The sequence below is a fragment of the Jaculus jaculus genome, chromosome 8 (assembly GCF_020740685.1).
Source record: "Jaculus jaculus isolate mJacJac1 chromosome 8, mJacJac1.mat.Y.cur, whole genome shotgun sequence".
NCBI lineage: Eukaryota > Metazoa > Chordata > Mammalia > Rodentia > Dipodidae > Jaculus > Jaculus jaculus.
In genome coordinates this window covers 13,207,609-13,234,721 of record NC_059109.1, presented here as the reverse complement: position 1 = coordinate 13,234,721, position 27,113 = coordinate 13,207,609, and the positions used below count along the sequence as shown (strand labels likewise).

The following is a 27,113-nucleotide window of genomic DNA, read 5'->3' as shown; positions in this document are numbered from 1 at the left end:
TCTCTCTTACTCTCTCTCTCACACACACACACACAAATCAAGGCAGTCTGTTGGGTTTGCCTTAAAATAAAAAAGAAAGAAAAAGAAGATAAGGAGCCAGGCATGGTGGCGCACGCCTTTAATCCCAGTACTCGGGAGGCAGAGGTAGGAGGATCGCCATGAGTTCGAGGCCACCCTGAGACTGCATAGTGAATTCCAGGTTAGCCTGAGCTAGAGTGAGACCCTACCTTGAAAAACCAGAAGAAAAAAAAAAAAAGAAGAAGATAAGGGAAAAGAGAAAGAAAAATGAAGCTGCGTGTGGTGGCTCACAGTTGCAATCCTGGCTGTTGGGAGGTTGACGTAGGAGGATTGGCTGTGAGCTTCAGGCCAGCCTGGACTGCATAGTAAGTTCCAGACCAGCCTAGGCTACAGCGGGTGACCATGTTTCAAAACAGAAACATACAAACAAACAAAATATTCCTTACCTGAAATGTGCTAGGTTTTGTGCAGGACTTGACCTTCTCATCCTGAGTGTCCCGTCAGCGATGCTTTTGAGCGAAGCCTCTCTCTCCACAGAGTGGCTGTACAACTTGGCTTCGGAGCTGGGAGGGGAGAGTTGGACCCGAGCAGAGCGCCGTGGGTTGCGTTCCTCTGGGCCGGGAGGTCGGGAGAGGAGCACTTCCTCTGGAGGGAAGGAGGCAGCACGGGGCTGCGGGCAGGATGGGGAGACACTTGCAGAGGCCAGAGGTATTCCTCAGAGTGAAGCCATGAGAAGTGCTAGTGGAAGGAGAGCAGACTGCAAAGCGCTCAGAACGTCACCACAAACAGTTCGGAGGCCTCTTGCTACAGAAGGGCTCCTGGGCTGGGTGGGGTACGGAGCTGCTAGGCCCAGCCTGCCTGGCTGCTTTTGCGCTTGTTTCCCTCCCTCCTTCCCTCCCTCCCTCCCTCCCCTTCCTCTCTCCCTCTCTCTTTCCTTCCCTCTCTCCCTCTCTCCTTCCCTTCCTCCCTCCTTCCCTCCTTCCTTCTCTCCCTCCCTCCTTCCCTGTTTCCTTCTCCCTTCCTACCTCTCTCCTTTCCCTCCCTCCCTCTCTCCTTCCCTCCTTCCTTCCTTCCCTTATTCCATCTCTCCTTTATTCCCTCCCTCCTTCCTTCCTTTTCTCCCTCCCTCCTTCCTTCCCCCGCTCCTTCCTTCCTTCATTCATTCACTTATTTTTTGTTTTGGTGCAGGGTCCTACTGTACCTCAGGCTGACCTGGAATTCACTCTGTAGTCCCAGGGTGGCCTTGAACTCATAGCGATCCTCCTACCACTGCCTCCCAAGTGCTGGGATGGAAGGCATGCGCCACCACGCCTGGCTATTGATGGTTATTTTGAGGCAAGGTCTCACTCGCTCTAGCCCAAGCTGACCTGGTACTTCTCACTCTATGCACTAGGCTGACCTTGAACTCATAGCGATACTCCCACCTCAGACTCCCAAGTGCCGTGATTAAAGGTCCTCTCAGAGAGAAATAGCACCACCCCGGCTTGAACATGTTTCTTGGTTGCCAGATTTGTCAGAGCCTTTCACATAGTACTGATGTGTATTGCATATTTGCAGCAAGCATATTCATTGATCGTGGACAGTATTTCGTGGCATAATATCATCAGGATGTCCTTCCTGATACCCCTAGGCGGTTGTACTGAGTCTGTGGGGACTCCTCAGCAAGGATGGAGGAGGACGGAAGTTCGGGAATGCCAAATGAGAGAGTTAGGGAGACCTAATCTCGTAGGCAGTGGGGAGTGGCGGGAGGGGCTGTTTGGTGTGTGCATTTAGACATGTGTCTGTTGATACATACGTGTGTTTTGCAGGGCAGTTCTAGGCAGCAGGACGGGGGAGGGCAGGTTGAGCCCCGAGCAGAGAATCTAGTTGCTTCTGCTTTCGGGTTGATGTGGTTTGGGAGTAGCTCTGGGAGTGGGAGGAATGAATGAGGTAGAATAGTGAGGGGAAAGTCACGGGGGGCCGTGAGGGAAGCTGGGGTACTCTCACTCGATGGCAGCCTGGCCACGAAGGAGCTCATGTGGCACCGTCTCCTGGGCGCTAGCGTGGCCAGGTGCCACGAGGGCTCCTGAGGCACTATCTAGGAAAGGTGGGCACGGAAGCCCTGTCAGGCAGGTGTCCCTGGACTAGAGGTGGTCACTGGAGCAATAGGAGTGGAGACTTAGAGTGCATCCACATCCCAGAAAACCCCAGCAGGGGCTTGAGAACGCGTCCCTCAAGAGACCAGGAGGACATCTGGGAGCGAGAGAGGAGCGGCCATGTCTCTTCTCAGCACTGCTCCCCGTCTTGTCTTGTGCAGCTGGAGTGTATATGTGGCCCGTGGAGGTGCCTCAGCAGGCCTGCAACGTGGCTTTCCTAGCAGGCGTGCCCACCCCCTGCCCACCAGGACTCCTGTTTTCAGCCAGTCCTCTCCCTGGCACCTGCATGGCCGGCTGCCCTTGCCGTCTGGACAGAGCTCTTTCTGTCAGCCTCAGTTGGGGCAAGTGGTGGCCCGGGGCCCGCTGGTCAGCGCCTGGCTCTAGTGTCCATGTTACCATTCCCAAGTTGGGATCGCAGGGGATCAAGTGTCCATGTTGTGTGATCGCGCTGAGCCCTCCCGTGTGGCCAGCTGCGAGCTCTTCAAAGGACTGTGTGTAATTAGTTTGAGAGATGCTGCAGAGAGGAGGCTGGGACAGGGACAAAGAAGTCAGTTTTTAAAAGGAGAAAAAAAAAAACAGCCTTGGGCATGTGGGTGGGGCAGGGTGCTTGGGCACATGGAAACCCCTTTCCCTTCACTTCCTAGTTTCCACCTCCACAGCCCCCTTGGCCAGGCCCTGCCAACCCCCGCGGACCCTCTCTGTGTAAATACGGCCTGTGTCTCCGCTCCTTCATTATGCATTCCTTTAATCTGACCCATCTCCAGGTCGCCAGCTGGCTGAGTCTCAGCAGATTCCAAACCCCAGCTGGTGCCAGAGTGTTTACACGGGCGGGAAGCCTGGCAGACAACTTGCCCTCAAGCTACTCAGCTGGAGGAAAAGGTAGCAAGACAGCCCACGCCAGGCGTGGTGGCTCACGCCTGTGAATCCTCCTATCTGGGAGGCTGAGTCAGGAGGATTGTCATGAGTTTGAGGCCCACCTGAGTCTAAAAGAAAGACAACCTCAAGATAAATGGCCTCCCCCCCCACTCTCTTTTTTTGCTCCATTTTATTTTACTTGCTAGCAGAAAGAGAGGAGAGTGGAGAGAGAGAATGGCCAGGCCAGGGACTCAAGCCACTGCAAACGAACTCCAGATGCATGTGCCACCTTGTGTATCTGGCTTACGTGGGTCCTGAGGAATCAAAACTGGGTCCTTTGGCTTTGCAGGGAAATGCCTTAACCGCCAAGCCATCTCTCCAGCCTCTTGTTGCAGCTTTCCCTCTCCCCCCTCAGCCACCTTCCCCCCTAATGCCCACCTTACCCCATTGCTATTCTGTCCTGAAGAGTAACAGAACCTCTTTGTGAGAGGAGGCACCCCAGACAACCCTTTGTAGAGCATTTGAATGTACGAAGGGCATTGCCTCAGACAATATTTAAAAGACATTATTTATCCATATATAGCCAGTTCCCACTCATGATGGGTGTTTTTTTTTCTTTTTTCTTTTTGCATATTTTCTCTTTCATAAATGGTAAAAACAGTCATGAACTTGGAAAGGTGGTTGCGGGGGGTGGGGGCTGGCAGATCCTGGAGGGGCTACAGAGCTCAGATGGAAGGGGGGCTGTACCCTGAGAGCTGCGGTGGAAGCCAACCAGAACACTGCCACAGCTGTCCAGTGGGGAAGGGGGGGGCAGGGATTACAGTCTTCTGTGGCTCCAGCCTGATGCCCGTGGTGAGAAGGCCAGCTTTGTGTCCTGGCTCACAGGCCAGGGTCGGGCACTTCTCAGGCCAGGAGCACCAACAGAGCCCCGGCTCTACCTCCCGAGCAGTCAGCAAGGCTGGCAACCCACACAGATGTTCACGAAATATTACAGTCCAGGGCTGTTTACTCTGTGGACAGATGTTTCCTGATTGTCATGAGCCAAATACTGTAACTCATCTGTGTTAAGTTACTTGTTTTATGGCTCGTGGTGGGACAAGAATCACCCTTGCCTCTTTATTTAATTAAATTATTTGAGAGAGAGAATGGGCACGCCAGGGCATGTAGACACTACAAATGAACTCGAGATGCATGCACCTCCTGTGCATCTGGCTTTACATGGGTACAGGGGAATCGAACCCAGGTCATTAGGCTTTGCAGGCAAGCAGGCTAACTGCTGAGCCACCCATGCTTCTTAAACCTGTCTGAGATGATGGTCAGTGTCACTTCCACCTGCATCCTCTCTCGCCTGAGTGCTGTGCACATGCACCCTTGGGACCAGTATGAACTTGCGTGCAGCATCCATAGGACCCTGGTCACTGCGTAGTTTCCACTAGTCTTGGAATGTGTGTGGCTAATGGAAAGTTCTCCCTTGGCACAGCCTCACAGGGAAGCTTAGATTCGCTTGTCCGTTAGACAACAATGCTTAATTGGTAAGTCATACAATGAAGGGAAGTGTTGAGACTTAAACTCAGTACAACTGCCCAGGGGCCTTGGAAAGGTTGTTATGATATGGCCTCCTTTACTTTGAGGGAAACAGTTATCACAGACGTGTTCATTCTGTGCTGCAAAGTTTTGCAGTGTTTGAGGTATGGGGGAACAGATAGTGTCCCACAGATGAGGCCGGACAGTCTTCTTGGGGCCTGGCACTTTTTGTTTTATTTTGTTTTGTTTTTCGAGGGAGGGTCTTGATCTAGCCCAGACTGACCTAGAACTCACTGTGTAGTCTTAGGTGGGTGTTGTAGCCAGCTTCAGCTGCTGGGATGAACGTCCAGACCGGCCACAGTTTATAGGAGGAATGGAGTTTCTTGAAGCTTACAGATTCAGGGGAAATTCCATAATGGCAGCAGAAGCTGGCCCCCTTTCGCAGGTCCTCTCTGAGGGAAATAGCACCACCACCAAAAACAAGCAAACTCCAGCACCCCAGGCAGAACTCAAGCATTTTGCATTATTATCTTAGCTGGAATTTCCAGATCCACCCCCCAGACACATTAGGGCTGGACCTAGGATTCACCCACAGTGACTCCAAGTTACAAGCTTGAATAAAACTCCTTAACCTACTGAGGGATATCCATTCAAACTACCACAGCTGGCCTTGAACTCCTAGTGATCCTTCTGCCTCCTCTTCCCGAGCGCTAGTGCTGGGATTAAAGGTGTGTGCCACCTCACCTGACATTTTATGTTTATTTTTATTTATTTATTTATTTGAAAGAGAGAGAATGGGTGCACCAGGGCCTCCAGCCACTGCAAACAAACTCCAGACACACGCGCCACCTTGTGCATCTGGCTAATGTGGGTCCTAGGGAATCGAGCCTCAAACCGGGGTCCTTAGGCTTCACAGGCAGATACTTGAGTGCTAACCGTCTCTCCAGCCCCTGGCATTTTTTTTCCGTGTTTGTTTGTATGTAGAACGTGTTGGTGGTGGTGACGTGTGTAGGGGATGTATGTGTATTTGCAGAGACTAGATCGTTGGGAGTCACTGTCACTTGTTGGCATGTTTCCTTGAGACGAGACTGCCATTGATTCCGGAGCTTCCTTAGGGGTTCTTTGATCCCTGCTCTGACGAGACTAGGGTTACAGAAGTGTGTGGCCATGCCCAGCTGTTTGACGTGGGTGCTGGGAAATTCAGCTTAGGCCTTTTCAGGCCTTCAATCATTCTTGCCTGCTGTGGTAGTTTGAGTGTGATAGTGTCAGTGAGTGGCCCCGTAGACTTGGGTATTTTTTTTTTCCGAAGTAGGGTCTCCAGCCCAGGCTGACCTGGAATTCACTCTGTACTCTCAGGCTGGCCTCGAACTCACGGCAATCCTCCTACCTCCGCCTCCCGAGTGCTGGGATCAATGGCGTACGCCACCACACCTGGCCCAGACTCAGGTATTTTATTAAAATTAAACTTACGGAGCTGGCGAGATGCCTTAGCGGCTCAGGTGCTTGCCTGTGAAGCCTAAGATCTCATGTTCAACTCTACGGGTCCCACCTAAGCCAAACACACAGTAACGCAAGCACGCAGTGTGGCACGTGAGCTCAAGGGGCCACACGCATCTGGAGTTGGATCGCAGTGGCTGGAGGGCCTACTCTTATTAAAAAAAAAAAAAAAAAGACTGCTGGGCTTGCCACAAAAAATAAATAAATAAATAAACTTGCAATTTGGGTAGCCAGCCTTCTGGCTAGAGGAGATGTCACTGGGGGTGGATCCTGGAGTCCAGCCCTAAGGTGTGTTTGGGGGTGGATCTAAATTCCAGCCCCTAAGTTGTAGAGAGCAGTCTGAGCTCTGGAGGTTGGTGTTTGCTGGTATTGGTGTTTTGCTTGGTGCAGTTGTGTCTCGCTGACCTTGTGCAGAAAATCACACCTTGGTCATTAGACTTGGGGCACGTTGTTCAAGTAGTGTGGGGATTAAGAGATGTGACAGCTCAGGTGAGTAGGTCTTGGGTGCCTCTGGGCAAGTATCTCGAGTGGCCTGAGCCTCGCTTACTGCCTCCAGGGGGATCAGCATCTGTGCGGTGGTAAGACAGTGCCAGGGTCGAACCTGGCAGAGCTGGAGGTTTCCCTGAGTGGCCTCTCTCTTTCTACACACAGGCCCAGGCTTCTCCGCTTGCTCTAGTGCCCCATCCCCTTCCCTTGTCAGTAGGCATGTAGCCCACAGCTCCTGCCCTCCTCTTCTCCAGCATTGACTCTGCAAGTGCCGGTGACTCACCTTCCCAGTGCACACGACGCGTTCACGGAGCCATCACCATGTTCAGCTCCCACCGCAGCTGGAGTTCACCCGTCCTTCCTACAGGTGCCCAGTGGACTTCTCGGAACCTCGTCCTCTTTTTGGCTACTGGGCTCCTCCTGGTGCCCTGTGGGCCCTCCGGCTGTGCCTCTGTGTCCTCTTCCATCCACAGGGCCGTCCAAGTGACTCTCACCACACTGAGCACGCGTCATACGTTCCCGTGCCTGCCCTGCAGGAGACTTGAGCAGCACTCTAGACTGCTCTCTAACCTTCGTTTCATGTGCCTTGCGTCTTCGCCTCACAGCCCTGCCTTGCGCCTGTCGCCAGCTCCTCATGCAGGTCTCTGTGATCTCTTCCTGGACGCAGCAGCCTTTCAGGCTGGTCTCTCTGCTGGTGGCCTCACCTCCCAGGCTGCAGCCCATCCCCGATACCCTGAGTGGGACGAGTGGTCAGCGGTGTAAATCACATTGTGTTTAAACATCCTAAGTGCTTGGAAATCCAAAGTAGCTCCCTACCTCATCCAGGCTAAGCCTCGTCCTTATGCCTTCCACACACGGCCTTCCATAGGCCCTGGCGCCGGCCCCATTTCCACCCTCTGCCCTTCCTTCCACGTTGTTCCACCGTGGGAGCTAGCTCAGCCCGCACCATTTGCAGAACCTCGTCTTTGCAGATTTCCGTGAGGAATGGGGTGGCCCTGGAGCCTGTGTTAGTGAGAGGCCCCGAAAGTGCCCTTTCAAAATGCTTGTTGTGCGAGTCAGCTCCCCCTCACCATAGCAAAATACCTGAGGCAGTTAGCCTATATATTTAAAAAGTGTGCTTTGATGCACATTTTTGGAGGTTGTAGTCCATGATTTTAGGTGGCTCCCTGTGCTTTGGGTCTGTAGCAAGAGAGCAAGCACATCATACCAGGAGCCCGTGACCGCAAAACTGCCCACCTCCACAAGAGCCAGAGCACAGAGGAAAGAGGCCCTTGGAAGATACACTACTGGTGACCTAGGTGTGTTTCTCATGAGCCACCACATCCCATTGCATTACTCTGGGGACCAGGGTTGTGACACGGGTCTTTGGGAAGCATTTAAATTGTACCCAAACCATAGCAGGTTATATAAGTGATATTTTGCATACTGATTTGTCTGATCAGTCTGTATTTTGCATACTGACTTGTCTGACCGGTCTGCAGTTTGACTCCTGTCCTACCGGCAGAGGGGCCAGTATTTCTGTGTGTGATTGTTTTTTGGGGGGGCGGATATATCAGTTACTTTCTTGTTTTGGAGATAAAATATCCAACTGGAAACTGCTTATGGGAAGAAAGGGTTTCTTTTGGTTCAAAGCTTTGACGGGGAGTTTCATCGTGATGGGAAAAGCACGACAGGAGTAGACGGCCATGTCACGTCTTCACATCACCAGGGAGGAAGTAGCAAGAGTGGGAGGGGCTGGACCATAAAACCTCAAGCTCTCTCCCCCCACCCCCCGCCAGTGACACACTTCCTCTAGCAAGGCTCCACGGCCTTCTTGAATGGTGCCACCAGTTGGGGCTAAGCATTCAAATACACGAGGCTTGTGAGGTTGGGCAACATGGAATGCTGGAACGCAGGCCGGGGTCCTGGTTTTCCCCTGGCAGGAGGGAGGCTTGGGGGACTACGGGACAAGGCCAGTGATGATTTTAGGAAGTTGGTTCTGCTCTTTCTCAGTCTTAGTCATAGGGAGATGGCTGAAGCGGCATTCGAGGGTCATTCTTTTTGTTTCTCAATTTTTATTAACATTTTCCATGATTATAAAAAATATCCCATGGTAGTACCCTCCCTCCCCCTACTTTCCCCTTTGAAATTCCATTCCCTATCATATCCCCTCCCCCTCTCAATCAGTCTCTCTTTTATTTTGATGTCATGATCTTTCCTCCTCTTATGATGGTCTTGTGTAGGTAGTGTCAGGCACTGTGAGGCCATTGTATGTCTGGAGGGAGCACGTTGTAAGGAGTCCTACCCTTCCTTTGGCTCTTACATTCTTTCCGCCACCTCTTCCGCATTAGACCCTGAGCCTTGGAAGGTGTGATTGAGATGTTACTCAGTATTCCAGTCACTTCTTTCCAGCACCATGATGCCTTCTGAGTCATCCCAAGGTCACTGCCATCTGAAAAGAGAAGATTCTCTACCCAAAGTGAGAGTAGCGTTAATATAAGGGTATAAATATTAAGAGAAGTGCTTACTGGGCAGTTTGATAAGCATAGTATATACATTTTTCAGACATCAGCAGATGTTACACCCCTAGGGCTCATGACTACCCCTGTTTTAAGTTTTCAGTATCAGGGACGTGTTCCCCTCGACGGTCATTCTTTCATCTGCCTTGTGTGCTCATGGCTTTGATCCCGGGGGGGGGGGGGGGATGTACAGTGGCTAGCTCAGGGATTTTCCTGTGTCTGCCTCTCCTGTATTGAGATTATAATACTGCCATGTGTGGCATCGTATGTGGTAGCTGGGGATCTCAGGTCCTCATGCTTGCATGGCAAGAACTTTACCTTTCTGTCCAGATGCACAAGGTGGCACATGCATCTGGAGTTTGCTTACAGTGGCTATAGGCCCCTGATGTCCCGGAAGTGCCCATTCTCTCTGTATCTGCCTTTCTCTCTTTCTCCCTCTCAAATAAATAACTAAATAAAATTTAAAACAACAACAACAAAGGGGGAAAAAAAATACGTCAGGTATGGTGACGCATGCCTCAAAATGCATCTGGCTTAAGTGGGTTCTGGAGAATTGAACCTAGGTCCTTAGGCTTCTCAGGCAAGCACCTTAACCTCTAAGCCATCTCTCCAGCTCCTCTTCTCTCCTTTGAAGGTGATTATGACTTATACTTTGCATCCAAACAAGGGTGTTTTCTGGCTATTTCTCAGTAACCTTCATGGTCTTGGCTGAAGTCACCCAAATTCAGCCATCACCATTGAGTGCTGCTGACAAGTGCCTCTTGTTAATGGTCATGCAGGGTCTTTGCAGACTCAAGCAAGGGCCAGCCCACATGTTCCGATGCCTCTTCCGACGAGCAGGACATACTGTGGTCACCCAGAGAGTGGTAGGCAAAGGAAGTCATTCATATGAAGGCTTACAGACCACGGCTGCTTGTCTGGCCATGGTGTCCCCTAACTCCCTGCACCGGTCACTTCTCGTGCCCACCTTTGATGGAGCTTGTGTGAGAGCTGTGACAGCAGGGACCATGCAGCCATTGTTTGAACGGCAGTAGAGGTGAACACCCTTTCCACCAGCCCATCACAAACACCTAGGTGAGAGTGAAGCCTTCCTGTGAGAATGGCTTTGGCTCTGCTGACAGATCCCTGGAGACAGATCCCCTTTGCTCCGTCCCTCTGGACTCAAAGTTCATTTTCTTAGCAAGCTCTGATCCATCCGCCTGGTTCCTTCAGTTCGAGCACAGGGTCCGGCGTGCCGAGGTTCTGAGCAGGGAGCATTCTAGGTGGCTGAGTGGCTAAAAGTGACCTCTGTAGGTGACTGCAGACATGCGTCTTCTGAAGTGCAAACGGGCACATGAAGGCAAACACACCTGGGCTCTCTGCCTGCCCGTGCCTGGCCTGTGGAATCCTTGAATTGTGCTTTTATCCCCCGAAGACCAGGAACGCCTGGTGTCCACTCTTCATACTTGTTGACATTAGGCCATCACAGAGCCATCTGTAACATCAGTGCTTCCTGCCTTGCCTCAGGGAGACATCTTTAAGAACTGTAGTTAAAACAACACTGTGGTATACCGGGGACATGGTTCCTTACGTCAGAATGTCACCCAAAAGACGGGCATGGTGCCACATGCCTTTAATCCCAGCACGCGCGAAAGCAGAGGTAGGAGGAGCGCTGTGAGTTCAAGGCCACCCTGAGACTCCATAGTGAATTCCAGGTCAGCCTGTGAGACCCTACCTCAAAAAAAAAAAAAAAAAAAAAAGTCACCCAATCACTGAAAAATAAAAAACCTAAAATTCTATACTTCAAAGCCCCTTTTTCTGTTTTTAAGTTTATTTACTTATTTATTTTTAGTGTATCTTTAGGCCAAAAGTAACTTTGTTCTGACCAGTGTGTGTGTGTGTGTGTGTGTGTGTGTGTTTTACTAATGTCCACACACATAACCTGTATTCTAAACCTTCCATGTGATGCGAGAAAGATGTGTTTTGAGATCACTGATGTTCTTAACAATGATTTTACATGAACAATTCTTTGTTTTTATTTACTTTTAAGCTCCTACAAGTAACAGTTTGTGACCTTGTTCCTTTATCTAAACAAAGAAAAAAGCTGTTGGGGGTTAGGTGGGAAGGAAGGTGCAGTATATGTACAAATAAAGAATATTAGAAATGGGCTGGAGAGATGGCTCAGTGGTTAAGGCCCTTGCCTGCAAAGCCTAATGACCTGGATTCAGTTCCCCAGTACCCACGTAAAGCCAGACACACGAAGTGGTACATCTGTAGTTCGTTTTTAGTGGCTGGAGGCCCTGGCATACCTGTTCTGTCTCTTTGTCTCTCTTTCCTCTATGTCTCTCTGTGTGCAGATAAATACATTAATTAGTTAATTAAAAATAACATTAGAAATTATCTACACAGGGCTCCTTTGTGGAGAAATTGAGGATGCGTGTGTGTATGTGTGCTTTCAGAGAAGGAATGCATTCACTTCATGCAAATGCCTGTATTTTCCGTAAAGCTTCCTGTAGGTAGGTAAGTTGAGTTTGGTCTATGCAAGCGTATATTGCATTAATATACAACCTACAATCTCAAGGTTACACATGATAGACATGAAGGAAATGAGGTTAGCTGTCCCTGGGTAATCTCCTGGGTTTTTTTGCACTTGAAATTGGGTGGTGTAGTATAGAAAATCACCCTCAATAACCCAGGCCCAGAAAGCCAAGCGCCACATGTTCTCCCTCATATGGGGATCCTAGCTACAGATGATTGGGCTTCTGCGTGAGAATGAAAATACTTAGTAGCAGAGGCCAGTAAGATAAAAAGGAGACATAAAGGGAAGAGAAAGGAAGGGAGGAGGGTACTTAATAGGTTGATATTGTATATATGTAATTACAATGATTGTAATGGGGAGGTAATATGATGGAGAATGGAATTTCAAATGGGACAGTGTGGGGGTGGGGAGGGAGGGAATTACCATGGGATATATTTTATAATCATGGAAAATGTTAATAAAAATAAAAAAAATTTTAAAAAAATTAATTTGGGGCTGAAGAAAAAAAATAAAAATATAAAATAAAATAAAAAAGAATACATTAAAAAAAAGAAAAAAAAAAGAAAATCACCCTCAAACTTCATATGTACCTTTTATTAAGGCCCAACTTTAAAGATAATAACTCTTCAGCAGCTGAGTGTGAGGGGCATGCCTGTGGTATCAGTATTAAGGAGGATGAGGACCACAAGTTAAGGCCACTCTGGCAACCTGTGCTACATAGCAAGATTCTAAAACCAACCAGCTAACCAACCAACCAGATGCATACCTTTTCATGTGTTCTTTCCAAATTCCTTTTTGCCCTCATTTAGTTTAGACTTGCGTCCAGGCAAATGTAATAAAGCAGGGAATACCGTTTTACCCCAGCCAGGCTAGTAGCAAGGCCTCATTCTCCTGCACTGTCAGTTTGCACTGTCTCTAAGGCTGTGTCCGGGGCTGTGAACCGCGAGTCTGTTCAGCTCTGGGGAGTGCCCGGGTACCTCTGTGTTTAGTTTTGCTCCATTCTTGTGTAGGGCAGCTTGTTTTCAGGCAAAGAACCCAGAATGACCAGATGTTGCCGCAAGTCATCCTGAAAGGTTCTGTCACCACTCTGCCCCCCGCATTTCGGTCACCCGGTCACCCCTGTGTCCGCCTCTGGTCGTGCAGAATGGCCGGCTTCAGAGCGCAGGAGGGAGCGGCCTCTCTGTCCCAGCAGTCTCGTCTTCTGCTGGGTGATGGAAGGCCACGGGCACCATGGCCCGCCGCAGCTGTCTTAAACGCGGACGATGGGAGACCCACCGGGCTCCCAGGGAGCAAGATGCCTGGGGCACTCAGACTTCAGGGAAAGAAAGCTAAAGAAGGCTTTCATTTTAAAAGTGAAATCTCTTCCTCACCAATTGGATGTAACTTTCCAGTGCTTTCCTGTCTGACGGAGATTTTCCTACTCACCACCTGAGTAGCAAGATGCAAAATCAATTTTCAGTAGAGACTGCCTGGCTTATTTGCCTTCTGCGAGCTGGGCTGGGCTGGGGGAGGCGGGGAACTTCTCCAGCCCACAGCAGGACGCCGTTGCGGGGGTGCTGTTTTTGTCCGTTTGGTGGGAGTGGTGGTGGCCGTGGGACAGCAGTGGCTCCTGGCACTTTTGTAACAGCCCCTCGTCAGTGGCGGTGAGATGCTGAGAAAACCAGAGCCAACCACACTGAAGGATTTTGGTGCCTGCTGTCAACTCGGAGTGAAAGAACGAACCGAACATGTGGATATCCGCCTAGGTGTGCCCAGTGCCCAGGGCTGGCAGGTCAATGCGCCGGATGCTGAGTAGGCATTCGGCACCACTAGCTGTGGCGATGGCTGATGGGTGGGGAGACAGAGGTTGACAGGTCTTGAGCCCTTGGTCACCGGCCGGCCCACAGCTGACCCAGAACTAGTCCACAGCCAGTGCAGTTCACTTGTAGCAGTGGCTTCTCGACATCGTTAGTCTTTTATTTATTTTTTAGCTTTACTTTTATTTATTTGAGAGAGAGAGAAAGAGGCAGAGAGAGGGAGAGAGGATGGGCACACCAGGGCCTCCAGCCACTGCAGAGGAACTCCAAACTCAAGCATCCCCTTGTGCATCCAGCTTACGTGGGTCCTGGGGAATCGAACTGAGGCCCTATGGCTTTGCAGGCAAGCGCCTTAACCGCTAAGCATCTCTCCAGCCCACATCTTTAGTCTTGTTGCAACCAGAGCTCAGGTCCATGTGTCCCTGGTAGAACACGGCATGTTGGGTCGTTTGGGTTTTGTTACAGCTACGCAAACATGCTGGACACCTTGGTGTTTGTGTTTCGTGCTGCCTGCTAAAATTACAATGAAACTCTGTGCACATGAGTGAGTGTGAGTGTACACATGCATATGTGTGTGTGTGTGTGTGTGTGTGTGTGTGTGTGTGTGTGTGTGTGTGTAGAGAGAGAGAGTGGCCCCTCCTATGTAATTTAGTGCTTTCCCTTTGCATTAGTATATTAGCAGGTTGTCACTTTTAACCTTTCGCCCACTGAGCTTGGCATTTAACATGCTATTAAACTCAATATTGTTTCCTATAAACAGCCTGAGAAGGAATGAGAAATAATTGGAATGACATTTTTAATAGGCCCCTGTTTCTCAGCCTCTGTACTTCATGAACCCAACCAGCCCGGCACAGAGGGACTTGTTAGCTGTTTGGTCCCTGACCTAAGGTCAGGAGGGAGTAACAGGGTGAAGATTTGGGGGGGCCAGAGGGGCCTTTCAAAGCAGAGTGGTTTTTACGAGGGGTTGCTCTGTTTGGCCAAGTGCTGCTGCTCCCCTTTCTCCTCCTCTTCCTGTTCTTCCCTCCCTCCCCCCTCTTTCACTTCCTCTCCCTTCTCCCTTCCTCTCCTCCTCTTCTCTCTCCTGTGTGGTGAATTCTGGGGCTCATCGCATTTTCCCCCTTCAGATGACTATGAAAAAGCTTAAACTGCAATTTCTGGCCAACTTCAGGTGATGAGTCGGACTGCTCGGGATGCAGTTTTGTACATCAGCCTCATTGCTGGCTCCTTCTTCCCACCTTTGCTGTATGCTTTATTTGTTTTGGTTTCATTCTTCCAGTTTTTCTTTTTCTGTGACTATGTTATGTGCTGTCTTGTGTGTCTGCTGAGCTTGTTTTCAGCAGGCTTGTGAACCATCGAGTTGACTGTTGCCTGTGCTCTGGAGGTCTGGGAGGCCGCTTCACCTCTCCGCGCCTGGTGTACTTTTCCGCCTGTGAGACGGTGAACCTCGCACCACCTGGCTGAGCTAGGCTACCGCCAGGGCTGGCATCACTTACAGTCGGTTTCTGCCGCCACAACCAGGATGGTAGCACTGGAAAACTACTGGAATCTAGTATTTTCGCCTTAATTCGGGATCCCACATTCTGTTCTTGTAGACTCATGTTCAGAAAACATGTGTTAAGCATTCATCTGTGGTTACCAGATATTCCAGCTGCCTGCACTATGAGTTCATCAAACGGGTATCTTATGAGACACCTACTCCATGGGTAGCACTGAAATAGGGACCCAGTGAGAAAAAGAGTTGCACAGAACCCCGTGGGCAGGTGACAGGCTGTGGAGCAGATCGCCGAGCACGAGCTCTCCCTCCTGCTTGACGGCTGTGTCCGTGTGATGCGTGCATTGGAGAGTATCAAGGCAAGCAAGTGTGCCACTTTTCTACAACACGTATTCCCGTGAAGAAACGTGTGCTTAGAAAACGCAAGTAAAATTCCATAGAGTCGAACACGCGCGCGCGCACAAAAAAAACAGGAAAATTATATTATGAGTATATTCTGCTTACTAAATCTCGGGGCGGGGGGGGGGGAACCTCTTGACTTTAATGGTACTGACATTCAAGTTTGCCCTAATGCATTCAGCCCTCACTATTTGTGGATTTTAGTCTTGCATATTTGCTTACTCACTGAGACTTAACTTGTATCCCCCAAATCATTACTTGCCTCTCACAGTCATTCGCAGATGTACACAGGTGCAAACAACTGAGTCACCCAATGTTGTACCTCCCCAGCGCAGGACACAAGGTTATGCCGCCTGCCTTCTTGATCCGCTCTCATCCTGCAAAAGAGCTGTCTTTTTTATTTCATTTTATTTAATTTAATTTTGTTTATTTATTGCAGTCTGCTTAGTGCCATCGTTTTTGCTCTTTTGTCTTTTTTCTTGGGATTTCACTATTTACGATGACCTCCACCAGCCCTGCACCACCGCCAAATGTCATACTGAAGTGCTGTCTAGTGCCCAGGAAGGCAGTGATGTGCCTTAGAGGGAAAATACTTGTGTTAGGCCGCTGCTTTTCGGCCTGAGCTGCAGTGTTGTTGACTGCAAGCCCAGTGTTAGTGAACTAACTGCATGTGTTAAGTATAAGTGAGGTGGGTTTCAGTAGGACTTTACATAAAGCAAAGGGGTCTGTTGACCTGTGGGTGAAATGTGGCCAGGATCCTGGAGGAACCAAACCCTGTGTTACTCCTCATAAATGCAGTTCTTCAGCGTCCACTAACTCATTGTCCGCAGTGACTTAGTAGACCTGTGACTAATGAGAATTAACTATATACGGGGCTAGATCAAAAGTTATGTGGAGGGCTAGAGAGATGGCTTAGCGGTTAAGCGCTCGCCTCTGAAGCCTATGGACCGCGGTTCGAGGCTCGGTTCCCCAGGTCCCACGTTAGCCAGATGCACAAGGGGGCGCACGCGTCTGGAGTTCGTTTGCAGAGGCTGGAAGCCCTGGCGCGCCCATTCTCTCTCTCCCTCTATCTGTCTTTCTCTCTGTGTCTGTTGCTCTCAAATAAATAAATTAAAAAAATGAACAACAACAAAAAAAAAAGGTTATGTGGAGTCCACATACCACATGCTTGTGTCCCTGTTTTTTTTTTTTTCTTTTTCTTTTTCTTTTTTTTTTATTGTCATGATGTCAAACTGGCCGCATCGCATGTGAGAACACTCTCAGGAGCAAGGGTGCTGACCCAGCACCACTGCAAAGGTCGGTTTAATTGGCTGGGGTATGGCTTGGAAATAGAACTTTTGCAAGCTCTTGCAAGGAGTCAGGGTTGAGTAACTGTGCTTCTTAGTAATGGACTTGAGCCAGCTGAAGGAGGCTCTCTAGGAGAGTTCACCGAGCCGATGACCCGCGGGCACTCCAGGGTCAGGACAGCAGAAACCACAGTGGCCTTGTGGCAATGAACTGTACACCTTCCAGCCCCACTCAGGGGATCCCAAGACGAGAGGGGTGTCTGACTAGCTCAACTCTGTCTTGGGGAGAGGGTCTCCTCTCTCCCTCCCTCTCTCTCTCTCTCTCTCTCTCTCTCTCTCTCTCTCTCTTTCTCTCTCTCTGTCTATTCTCCCAGGAGGAAAATGGTACCAAAAGGGATTCCACACATACCCTATTCTCGCACTCAGCTAGGTAGAGGTGCTTCCTTCAGTAAACTGGTGGTGTTTTTAGGAAGGGGAGAGTGGATGAGAGATAGCGAAAACCCTGCAGAACCTCCCATTCCACTGCATCTTCAGTGACAAATGCTGTGGTCTGGTGGAATGCCTGGTCACTGTTTTCTGCACGCCTTTCTCCTCTCTTCTGCTTTTCCTCTTGTTCCTCTGACCCTTCCCCGAAGGGCCTTGAGTCTGTGAGGAAGAGTTTACACTGAAAGGAGTTGTTGCTGAACCACTGAGCTGTTGGGGTCAGGGTTAGTCACTGGGGGCCATATGCAGAGAGCGGGAGCTGCTGAGTTGGGACGGTTAGCAGGGGCTTGGTGGCGAAGCTGGAGCCGGGGCGTTAGCAACTGGACAAGCCTCGAGGCTGTTGGTGACCGAGGGCAGACTGAGTGGTGGCCCCAGGGGCAGCCCCCCACTAGACAGTGGGGACAGATGCATTCTAATGCAGCAGGCTCACCTGTGATTTCTCATTCAAGGAGCACTAGCTGTCTGCACATGGGCATCTGATGAAGATCAACCAGGTGGCAGGACCTCTGGGAGCTGGGGTATGGCTTGGAAATAGAAATTTTGGGTAGCCTGGTGAGAGCCATGACAGCCGGGTGGAAAGGGAGCCGGGGTGTGTGGTACAGACTGCTTCCAGTGAAAGAGAGGCCATTCCCGGAAACACCCAGGGAACGCCTTGAGGAGGGGTCACTGTTGAGGGTGGTCTTGAAGGACAAGCGAGATTCTGGCTGATGAGCTCTAGGGAGTGGTGTTGGAGAAGAAAGATGCACAGCGAGAGGGGCTAGCCCCTCCCCCACCAAGAAGTAGTGACTCGAGCTCTGTGGTTGAAGCCGGGCGCTCTGACTGTAAGGAATATAGGCAGTTGCACAGGAAGGGGGGGGGGGTAGACAAAGTCCAACAAGGTTTCAAGAAGCAAAGTAATGACGCTTGGGGAAAGGGGGCCTGGGAAGGACCTGTGTGTTTGGATAATGTTTTGTTTCCTACAGCTTCCTCTGATGTCTAATCTCAGCCAGGCTTTCCTTGCAAGCTCAGCAGACCATGTCTAAGGCATTCACACAAATAACAGCAAGACTGCATACCTTGCTGCTACCCAAAGTCAACAAGGGCTGGAGAGATAGCTTAGCTGGTTAAGGCGTTTCCCTGCAAAGCCTTATGGGCCCAAGTTCCATTCCCCAGTACCCGCGTGAGCCACATGCACACAGTGGCTAATGTGTCTGGAGTTCCTTTGCAGTGGCTAAAGGCCTTGGTGTGCCCACTCTCTCTGTCTCTATCTGTTCCTCTCTCAAATAAATAACAATAAATTTATAAAAAGAGAAGTTGGGGCTGGAGAGACAGCTTAGCGGTTCAGGTGCTTGCCTGCAAAGCCAAAGGACCTCAGTTCAATTCCCCAGTATGCACGTAAGCCAGATGCACAAGGTGGCGCACACATCTGGACTTTGTTTGCAGTGGCTGGAAGCCCTGGCACACCCATTTTTTCTCTCTTTCTCACTGCCTCTTGCTCTCTCTCAAATAAATAAATAAAAATAAGATAATTTTTAAAAAATTAAAGAGAAGTTAATGACTTCTCACTGCACAATAATGGGTCTTCTTAACTGTGAAGATCTTTACTTTTTAAAGGAGTGGGTTATCTCCATAGAGAGGCTAAGGACAGTCAGCTCTCATTGGCATGTCTAGAGTTGGGGGTCTGTGTGGTACATCCTTCATGTTACATCTGCACCCCTTCAGCTACAGCGTGCGTTCTCCCTGCTTCCGGTCTGCGTCCTTCTAACCTCATGTTTGGGAAAGAGCCAAGAGCCTCTTGTTGGTGGGATTTCTTCGGAGGCCTCTGGGGAGGTGGCTTCTCCTCACGTGGCCTTGATGCATGCCTCAGCAGTGTGGAGCGGAGTGGGGTGGTTTTCACCCCTGCAGAGTTATTTATTCATTTGCTCATTCATTTATGACACAGAGAGAGAATGAGCATGCCAGGGCCTCTAGCCACTGCAAATGAACTCCACACACATGAACCACACTACATCTGGCTCACATGGGTACGGGGGATAGAACCGGGGTCCTCAGGCTTCACAGGCAAAGTGCCTTTACCACTAAGCCATCTCTCAGGCCTTGGAGTTGTTTTTGCTTGTTTTGTTTATTTTTTAAGTATTTTTATTTATTTGCAGGCAGGGAGAGAAAGAGAAAGATAGAGGAGACAGACAGACATAGAGAATGGGCACGCCAGGGCCTCCAGCTGCTGCAAATGAACTCCAGATGCATGTGCTACTGTGCATCTGTCTTTATATAGGTACTGGGGAGTCCAGCTTGGGTTGTTAGGCTCTGCGGGCAAACATCTTAACCTGCTGAGCCATCTATCCAGCCCCCTGTGAAGTCTTTTTTTAAAAAATTTTTTGTTCATTTTTATTTATTTATTTGAGAGTCACAGAGAGAAAGAGAGAGAGGGGGAAAGAGGCAGATAGGAAGAAAGGGGGAATGAGCACGCCAGGGCTTCCAGCCACTGCAAACGAACTCCAGACGTGTGCACTCCCTTGTGCATCTGGCTAAAGTGGGTCCTGGGGAATCGAACCTCAAACTGGGGTCCTTAGGCTTCACAGGCAAGCGCTTAACCACTAAGCCATCTCTCCAGCTCCCCCATGAAGTCTTAAACATTGCCAGTAGACGAGCCAGTGCTAACCCAGCCTGTACAGTACCCAGATCAGCTGAAGGACTACATATGGCCCTGATTTATGGACAAGGAGCTAGACTGGAATGCAAACAGATTCATGGTTACATAGATGGCAGAGCTAGCATTTGAACTCAGGTAGTGGATTCCTGAGTCTAAGCTTCTGATCCCCACATTTTATCATCTCATCCCTGCTGGCTGAACTGTCTCTCAGTACTGAGTCGACTATTAATAGCCCAGATGATGACCACAGTCTTTTCACAGCACAACTAAAACTGAAAGACAGTTTCGAAAACACATCCCAGCCGTGAGGTCTTCTTGCCCCTCGCCCCGCAGCAGGGTAGATGTGAAATTTGCAGCTGGAACACTGTGTCCCTGAAGGTCAGGTTTAGGTTTCAGGAGTGTGTGGTGTGCAGGAACCGAAAGGCTGGGGAAGTCCCAGCGTGGGAGTTCTAGGAAGCTGTGGTGCACACTTGTGCGGTGCTGGGTGCGTAGAACTGAAACAGCCTGGGTGGGTGGATGTCAGAGAATGTGTACGCCTTGCTGTGAGCGCTCAGCCTGCCCAGCCCAGCTGTTCCATGCCAACTGCAGTGAATACGTTTGGGACCCAAGGTTTTTTTGTTTGCTTGTTTTTAGTGTAAATATTGGGTAGGATGTCATTAAGAAAACCTGGAATAAAAACTGGTGCTGACTCTGTTAGATAAAACCTTTTCATCCAGGCTGGAGAGAGTCGGCTTAGTAGTTAAGGTGTTTGCCTGCAAAGCCTAAATGACCCAGGCTTCGATTCCTTAGTACCTATGCAAAGCCAGGTGCACAAAGTGGCACATTCGTCTGGAGTTCGTTTGAAGGGGCTGGAAGCCCCAGCACACGCATTCTCTCTCTGCCTGTCTTCTCTGTGCTTGCAAACAAATTCATCAATATTAAAAAGAAAGCCTTCCTTCTATAAGGTCTGGGATCTGGCATGTAAAGGGGATGGGTCCCCAGAGCTGGGAGGAGGCTCTACTTGTTTCTTTTAATGTGACCATGACAATAAACTGGAACTTTTCCCTTTGTTTTCCAGGTCACAGCCAAGACTGCCTTTCTATTTATTTTACCTCAGTATAACATTAGCGTGCCTACAGCAGGTAAGAAAAACACTGGTGTGTATCTCTCTTGGCCCTCTTCACCCCAAAGGACTTGGAAAACTTCCTTTTTTCTGTACCCGTGACCTTTCAGAAACTTACATTAACCTCCGGACTGCACCCACTCTCGGGGTCACAGTGATGTGTGGTGTCTTTAGCCATGAGCTTCATGCCCCCTGTTCCCCGTCTGTAGTGACTAGAAGCATAGTGGTGACCATGAGTGTTTCATATGATTCTGTCTTGTTCCCCTAATGCATGTGGAGTTGACTTCTGTTGGGGATAGATTTGAGGCCCTGTGACCACTGATTCAATTTCGGAGGGTGGACTTCCTTTTAAGTTACTCACTGAGGATAGCAGGCCATATGTTGTATTTGACGGCAAGGAAACATGGAGGGCAGGGAGTGCTGTTCTCTGACTGGGTGGAGAAGTAAACCGTCTTGGCATGGGACCGTGGCATGAAGGACACTGGCCCTAGCTGTTGCATCTAAGGTGGTCTGCAGTCTGGGAATATTTTTTAAAATATTTTATTTTTATTTATTTATTCATTTGACAGAGACAGAAAGAGAGAAAAAAGGGGGGCACTCCAGGTTACTGCAAATGAACTCCAGACACGTGCGCCCCCTTGTGCATCCGGCTAACGTGGGTCCTGGGGAATCAAACTAGGGTCCTTTGGCTTTGCAGGCAAACGCCTTAACCGCTAAGCCATCCCTCCAGCCCTCTGTGTTTGAGATGCTGCAGGGAGGCTAGCTGGCATGGTTCCAGGTACCACATGCCCCTCACTAGCAGTTTCTTGTCTAGTGTAACTGTGAGTCAGGGAGCAGCAGAGCCAGATACATTTGCAGCTGGGCTGGGGAGAAAGGGTCCTTCTGAAAGGGGGGCCGCTACTCACCTGCAGCCAGCTATTGGCCCATAACCAGTAAATTGAGATGGCTGTGTTAGTAACTTTTATCATCAGTGTAAGCACATAATGAAAAGAAACAGCTTGAGGAGAGATTGATTTTGGCCTAAGTTTTCAGACCATGGTCACTTGAGCCATCATGGTGGTGGAAACATGTGACAGGGAAGAGCTGTTCGCCTCATGGCATAAAGGAAGTAGAAAAATAGAGAATATAGATAGAGCTAGGGTTACAGACATGTGTGACCATGCCCAGCTGTTTACATGGGGCTGGGAGATTTGAACTCAGCTGGTCTCAGACTCTCATGCCTACACAGGAAGCACCCATAATTACTGAGCCATTTCTCTAGCCTGTTATTTTTATTTTTTCTTTTCTCTTAAAAAATTACTTTTGTTTATTTATTTATTTGAGAGCAACAGGCAGAGAGAGAGAGAAAGAGGCAGATAGAGAGAGTCAGAGAGAATGGGTATGCCAGGGCCTCCAGCCACTGCAAACAAACTCCAGATGCATGCGCTCCCAGACACCTGCGCCCCCTCGTCCATCTGGCTAACGTGGGTCCTGGGGAATCGAGCCTCGAAGCAGGGTCCTTAAGCTTCACAGGCAAGCGCTTAACCGCTAAGCCATCTCTCCAGCCCTATTTTTTTCTTTTTTGGAAGCTATTTTGTGAACGATTTATCTTTTTGGAAAGTTCATACTGGTTTATAGGAAGGCTGCTTATTTTTGTATGTTGATTTTGCATCCTACTTTGCTTAAAATATTTATCAGTTTGGGGCTGGAGAAATGGCTTAGCAGTTAAGTGCTTGCCTGTGAAGCCTAAGGATCCCGGTTCGAGGCTCAGTTCCCCAGGTCCCATGTTAGCCAGATGCACAAGGGGGCGTATGCATCTGGAGTTCGTTTGCAGAGGCTGGAAGCCTTGGCGCGCCCATTGTCTCTCCCTCTCCCTCTATCTGTCTTTCTCTCTGTGTCTCGCTCTCAAATAAATAAATAAATAAATAAGAATCGAGGGAGTAGGCACCCTGGTGTCATTCCTGATTTTAGAGGGCAGGCTTTTCCACGTTGGCATAATGTTGCTTACAGGTTTATTAGGTAGGTATAGCCTTATTATGCTGAGATTTCTTGCATTCTAAGTTTCTTCAGAGCTTTTATAATAACAGAATGTTTAACTTTGTCCAAGGTCTTTTCTCCATCTGTTGAGAGGATCATGTGGTTTCTATCCTAAGTCTAAGTATTACATCTATTGATTTGCTTATCTTGAACCATCCTTGCATCCCTAGGATGAAACCATCTTTGCCATAATGTATAATCTTCTTACTATGTTTCTAATACAATTAACAAGAATTTTATTGAGAACTTTTTATGTTCTTCAGGGAAATTGTTCTATATCATTTTCTTTCTTTATCTTTTTTTTTTTTTTTTTTATGTAGTGTCTCACTCTAGCCCAGGCTGACATGGAATGCACTATGTAGTTTCAGACTGGCCTTGAACTCACAGCAATCCTCCTACCTCTGCCTCCTAAATGCTGGGATTAAAGGCGTGCACCACAGCCTCTGGCTTATTTTCTTTATTTGTTGTATGCTTACCTGGTTTTAGTCTCAGGATAATGCTGACTTCATAGAATGAGTGTGGTAATGTTCATTATTTTTTGATTTTGTGTAACAATTTGAGGAGCATTAGTGTTAGCACTTCCTTAAGGATTTGGTAGGATTCAGGAGGGAATCCATATGACTTAGGGCTTTCTTTCTCTCTTTCTTATATATATATATATTTCTAACAGGTTATACTTTTATCCTCTTACCCCTGCTCCCATTTCTCTGGGATTCCTCTTCAGTGGGGTTATCGTATTGACTGTGGGGGTCATGAAGGCCTCAGTCAGTCCTGGTAGGGTAGTGGAGCAGAGGGTGGGGGTGACTGTGCCTAAGGGTATCCCTACCCACTCTGTGGCTCTTGTAACCTTTCTGCCTTCTCTTCCACAATGTCCCTGATCCATGGCAGGCCTGTTGGCAGTCTGGTTTAGTGTTGAGTTCTCTGTAGCCTCTAGATTGCTGCTTTGATAGTTGTTGATTGATCACTGTGTCTGTCATCATCACCCTGGAACTGATTGTCAGGCCAGCAGCGAGAGCAATATTCATGTCACCACTTCCTCTCTAGTTTCTCCTGGGCCCTGGCACCTGTGGTAGTGGTGACACATGTCATGGTAGGCAATTTGCTATCTTCTTGTATGACCGATGGATCTTGGTTCTCTGTTTTCTCTGCCATCAAACAAACTCCAGATGTGTGTGCCCCCTTGTGTATCTGGCTTAACATGGGTCCTGGGGAATCGAACCCAGGTCATTTGGCTTTGCAGGAAAGTGCCTTAACTGCTGAGCCATCTCTCCGGCCACAAGTATGCACTTCTTGTCCCACTGGTTGGTTTTGTCGTCTGCAGGGTTCATGCTGTTGGTGTGTTCTCCAGAGGCTTCCATAGGGCTTTCCAAGCAGGGTATCTTTTATGGGGATTCTTTTAATACTGTTTTTCAATCTTGTTTGTTAGGAATCTGCTTGAGTTGCATGTGTCTGATTTAATTTTGTTAGGCCATATGTTTCTAGGGATTTATATATTTCCTAGTTTCCGTTTTTTTGAATGTAAGTTTCCAAAGTATTACCTAATAATCTGTGAATTTCTTTGGAATTTGTTGTAATATTCTCTTTTTCTCTTGTGATTTTATTAATGTGGACCTTTTCTCTCTCCCTTTTCTAAACTCCCTCGGTCTCCAAAGTTTGCTAGGGGTTAATCACTTGTTTGGGTTTGGCTTGTTCTTGTTTTTCTAAGTAAGACCTTGAGGTACATTGTTCAGTTATTTATTGAGATCTTTGTGTTTTGTTTTGTTTTGTTTTGCTTTCTTTCCCTTTCTTTCTTTCTTCCTTCCTTTCTTCCTTTCTTTCTCTCTTCTTTCAAAGTAGATTTGCACACTAGCTCAGGGTGACCTGGAATTCACTATGTACTCTCAGAGATGGCCTCGAACTCACAGTGATCCTATCACCTGTGCCTCCTGAGTGCTGGGATTAAAGGGATGTGCCACCACGCCCGGCATTGTTTTGTTTTATTTTAACGAGTGCTTATAACTGTACACTTTCCCTCTTGGAACTGCCTCAGCTGTATCTGGAGTTCTGGTATGTTCAGCTAGCATTTTCATTGGATTCTAGTAATTGTTAGTTTCCTCCCTGGTTTCTTCAGTGATCCAGTGTTCATTCAAGAGTTCATTGTTCAGCCTCCAAGTATTTATGTAATTTCTGTGATTTTTTTTTTTTTTTGCTACTGATTTTTCTAGATTATTCTATGATAAACTACAAGAAATTATTTTGTGTTTGGGGGATGAGATCATATGGTCCCTGGCTTGTCTGGGCTTCTCTATGTAGACTAGGCTGGCCTCTTACCTTGCGGTCCTCCTGTCTGGCCTTTTGTTTCTGTCAGGTAGTGTCATGGCAGCCCAGAAGAGCCTAATGCAAGTGGACACGCATGCGTTCTGCTCATCCTTTTGCTGCAGTAAGGGCCTTTCTAGAGAAGTGAATGAATGAGGAATACCTTTGCAGGCACCCGTCTCAGTTGAGAAGTGTGGGCAGCGCGTTCCAGCCTCAGCCCGAGCTTCCCACGGAGTCTCCATTGTGCTGTTGCCATGCCCTCATTGGTTTCTTTAGTTAACTGGTTAAGCTAGAGAAATACGTCTGTGCCTATCGTGACCTGGCTGTAAAGCAATTTAAGGGGAGGAAGTGTGTGGCACATGCCTTCAATCCCAGCACTCGGGAGGGAGGCAGAGGCAGGAGGATCGCCGTGAGTTCGAGGCCACCCTGAGACTACATAGTGAATTCCAGGTCAGCCTGGGCCAGAGTGAGACCCTACCTGGGTGCGGGGGGTGGGAGGCAGCCCTGATAGTTGCAATAGGTAAAGGAAACACACTAACCCACATGGCCAGGAAGAGTATGTGTGAAGACATGTTTCTCAGAAACTGACTTTTGAGGTGGGGAGGAGGGGCGGGAGGGAACTGTTGGGAGCATAGAAGAAAGAACATTCCTGAATTAACACAGGGATCAGCCTATGGAAAGACCCTCAATGAGAAAGAAAGAACCTGGTATGTGATTAAATACCAACCAGCATGCCAGGAGCCAGCCAGGGTTGGCAGTTTCCAGGATGGAACAACTGAATCGTGCTTCTGGAAACCTCTACAGGCCTGGGTACAAGCTCATTAGAATCTCTGCAGGACCGAGGGAGTTTCAGTTACTTTAGAAGGGGAAGATAAAGTATTGTTCAGTTGTCTATCTGCTTTTTAAATCTTGCCATTTGGGGTTATTTGAAATATGACAAGCAAATAATCAAGAGAGACAATGAAATCAGAACAGCCTGCATAATTTGTTACGTTTTTTTGAGCACCTTAATCACCAGCCCAATATAGTAATGTTTCATTGGTTAGACCTGCAAGAAAGCAAACTTCTCACCGGGGGAGGGGGGGAACCCACATACTTTTACAATAATGGGTTTGTTAAGGTTGTGATTTCTAATACCCTCTCCCTTTTAAATGTCTTTAGAAAGTCTAGAAGTCCTTAGAAAAAAAAAATTTTTGTAGACCCAGGGTAAACTCTGACTTATAAGATTTTGGTTTTTAAAACTGAATTTTCAGGAGGGGAGCTAGGATGATCACTAAGAGTTCAAGGCCACCTTGAGACTACATAGTGAATTCCACAGGTCAGCCTGGGCTAGAGTGAGACCCTACCTTCAAATACCAAAAGTCAAAAAGAAAAGTTCAAAACTGAATTTTGAGGGCTGGAGAGAGAGCTTAGTGGTTAAGGCTCTGCAAAGCCTAAGGATCTGGGTTCAATTTCCCAGTATCCACATAAAGCCAGATGCACAAAGTGGTGCATATAGCAAGTTCATTTGCAGTGGCCAGAAGTCCTGGCACACCTGTATTCATTCATTCATTCATTCTCTCTCTCTCTTTCTCCCCCTTTCTTTCCTTGAAAATAAATAAAATATTAAAAAGCAAGCAAACAAAAAACCCTGTATTTTGCCAGGTGTGATGATGTACACCTTTAATCCCAGCCCTTGGGAGGCAGAGTTGGGAGGATCGCCATGAGTTTGAGGCCACCCTGAGACTACATAGTGAATTCCAGGTCAGCCTGGGCTAGAATGAGACCCTATCTAAAAAAAAAGAAAAAAAAAAAAAACCCTGAATTTTAGTCGAGTGACTGTTTCTATACAAAGTGGTCTGTTCCTGTTGTTTGTTGTTTGTTTATTTGTTTTGTTTTAGCACAAGGGTTCATAGGGCAGAACAGGATGGCTTGAAACAATGTAGCCCAGGTGGACCTTGAACTCACAGCAATCCTCCTACTCCGCTCTCCTAGGATTGTAGTCTCTGGACAGCTGGCATGAGCTGCAGTCTCCAGCTCATTTGTGAATCCCTGAGCCTTCCTGGCTGATGTCTGCAAGTTCTGTGGAAGACAGCGTGTAA

At 48.5% G+C, this 27,113-nt stretch overlaps 1 protein-coding gene across 2 annotated transcripts in view; it reads left to right on the top strand.

Moving 5' to 3' along the window:
• The window catches only part of Tram2 (translocation associated membrane protein 2), a 91,552-nt gene that overhangs the window by 27,421 nt on the left and 37,018 nt on the right, over nt 1–27,113 (top strand). For both annotated transcript variants that reach the window (XM_004649445.2, XM_045156261.1), the window contains exon 2: nt 20,677–20,740. In XM_004649445.2, coding sequence (XP_004649502.1) covers nt 20,677–20,740 — 64 coding nt within the window. The remainder of the gene's footprint in view (nt 1–20,676; nt 20,741–27,113) is intronic.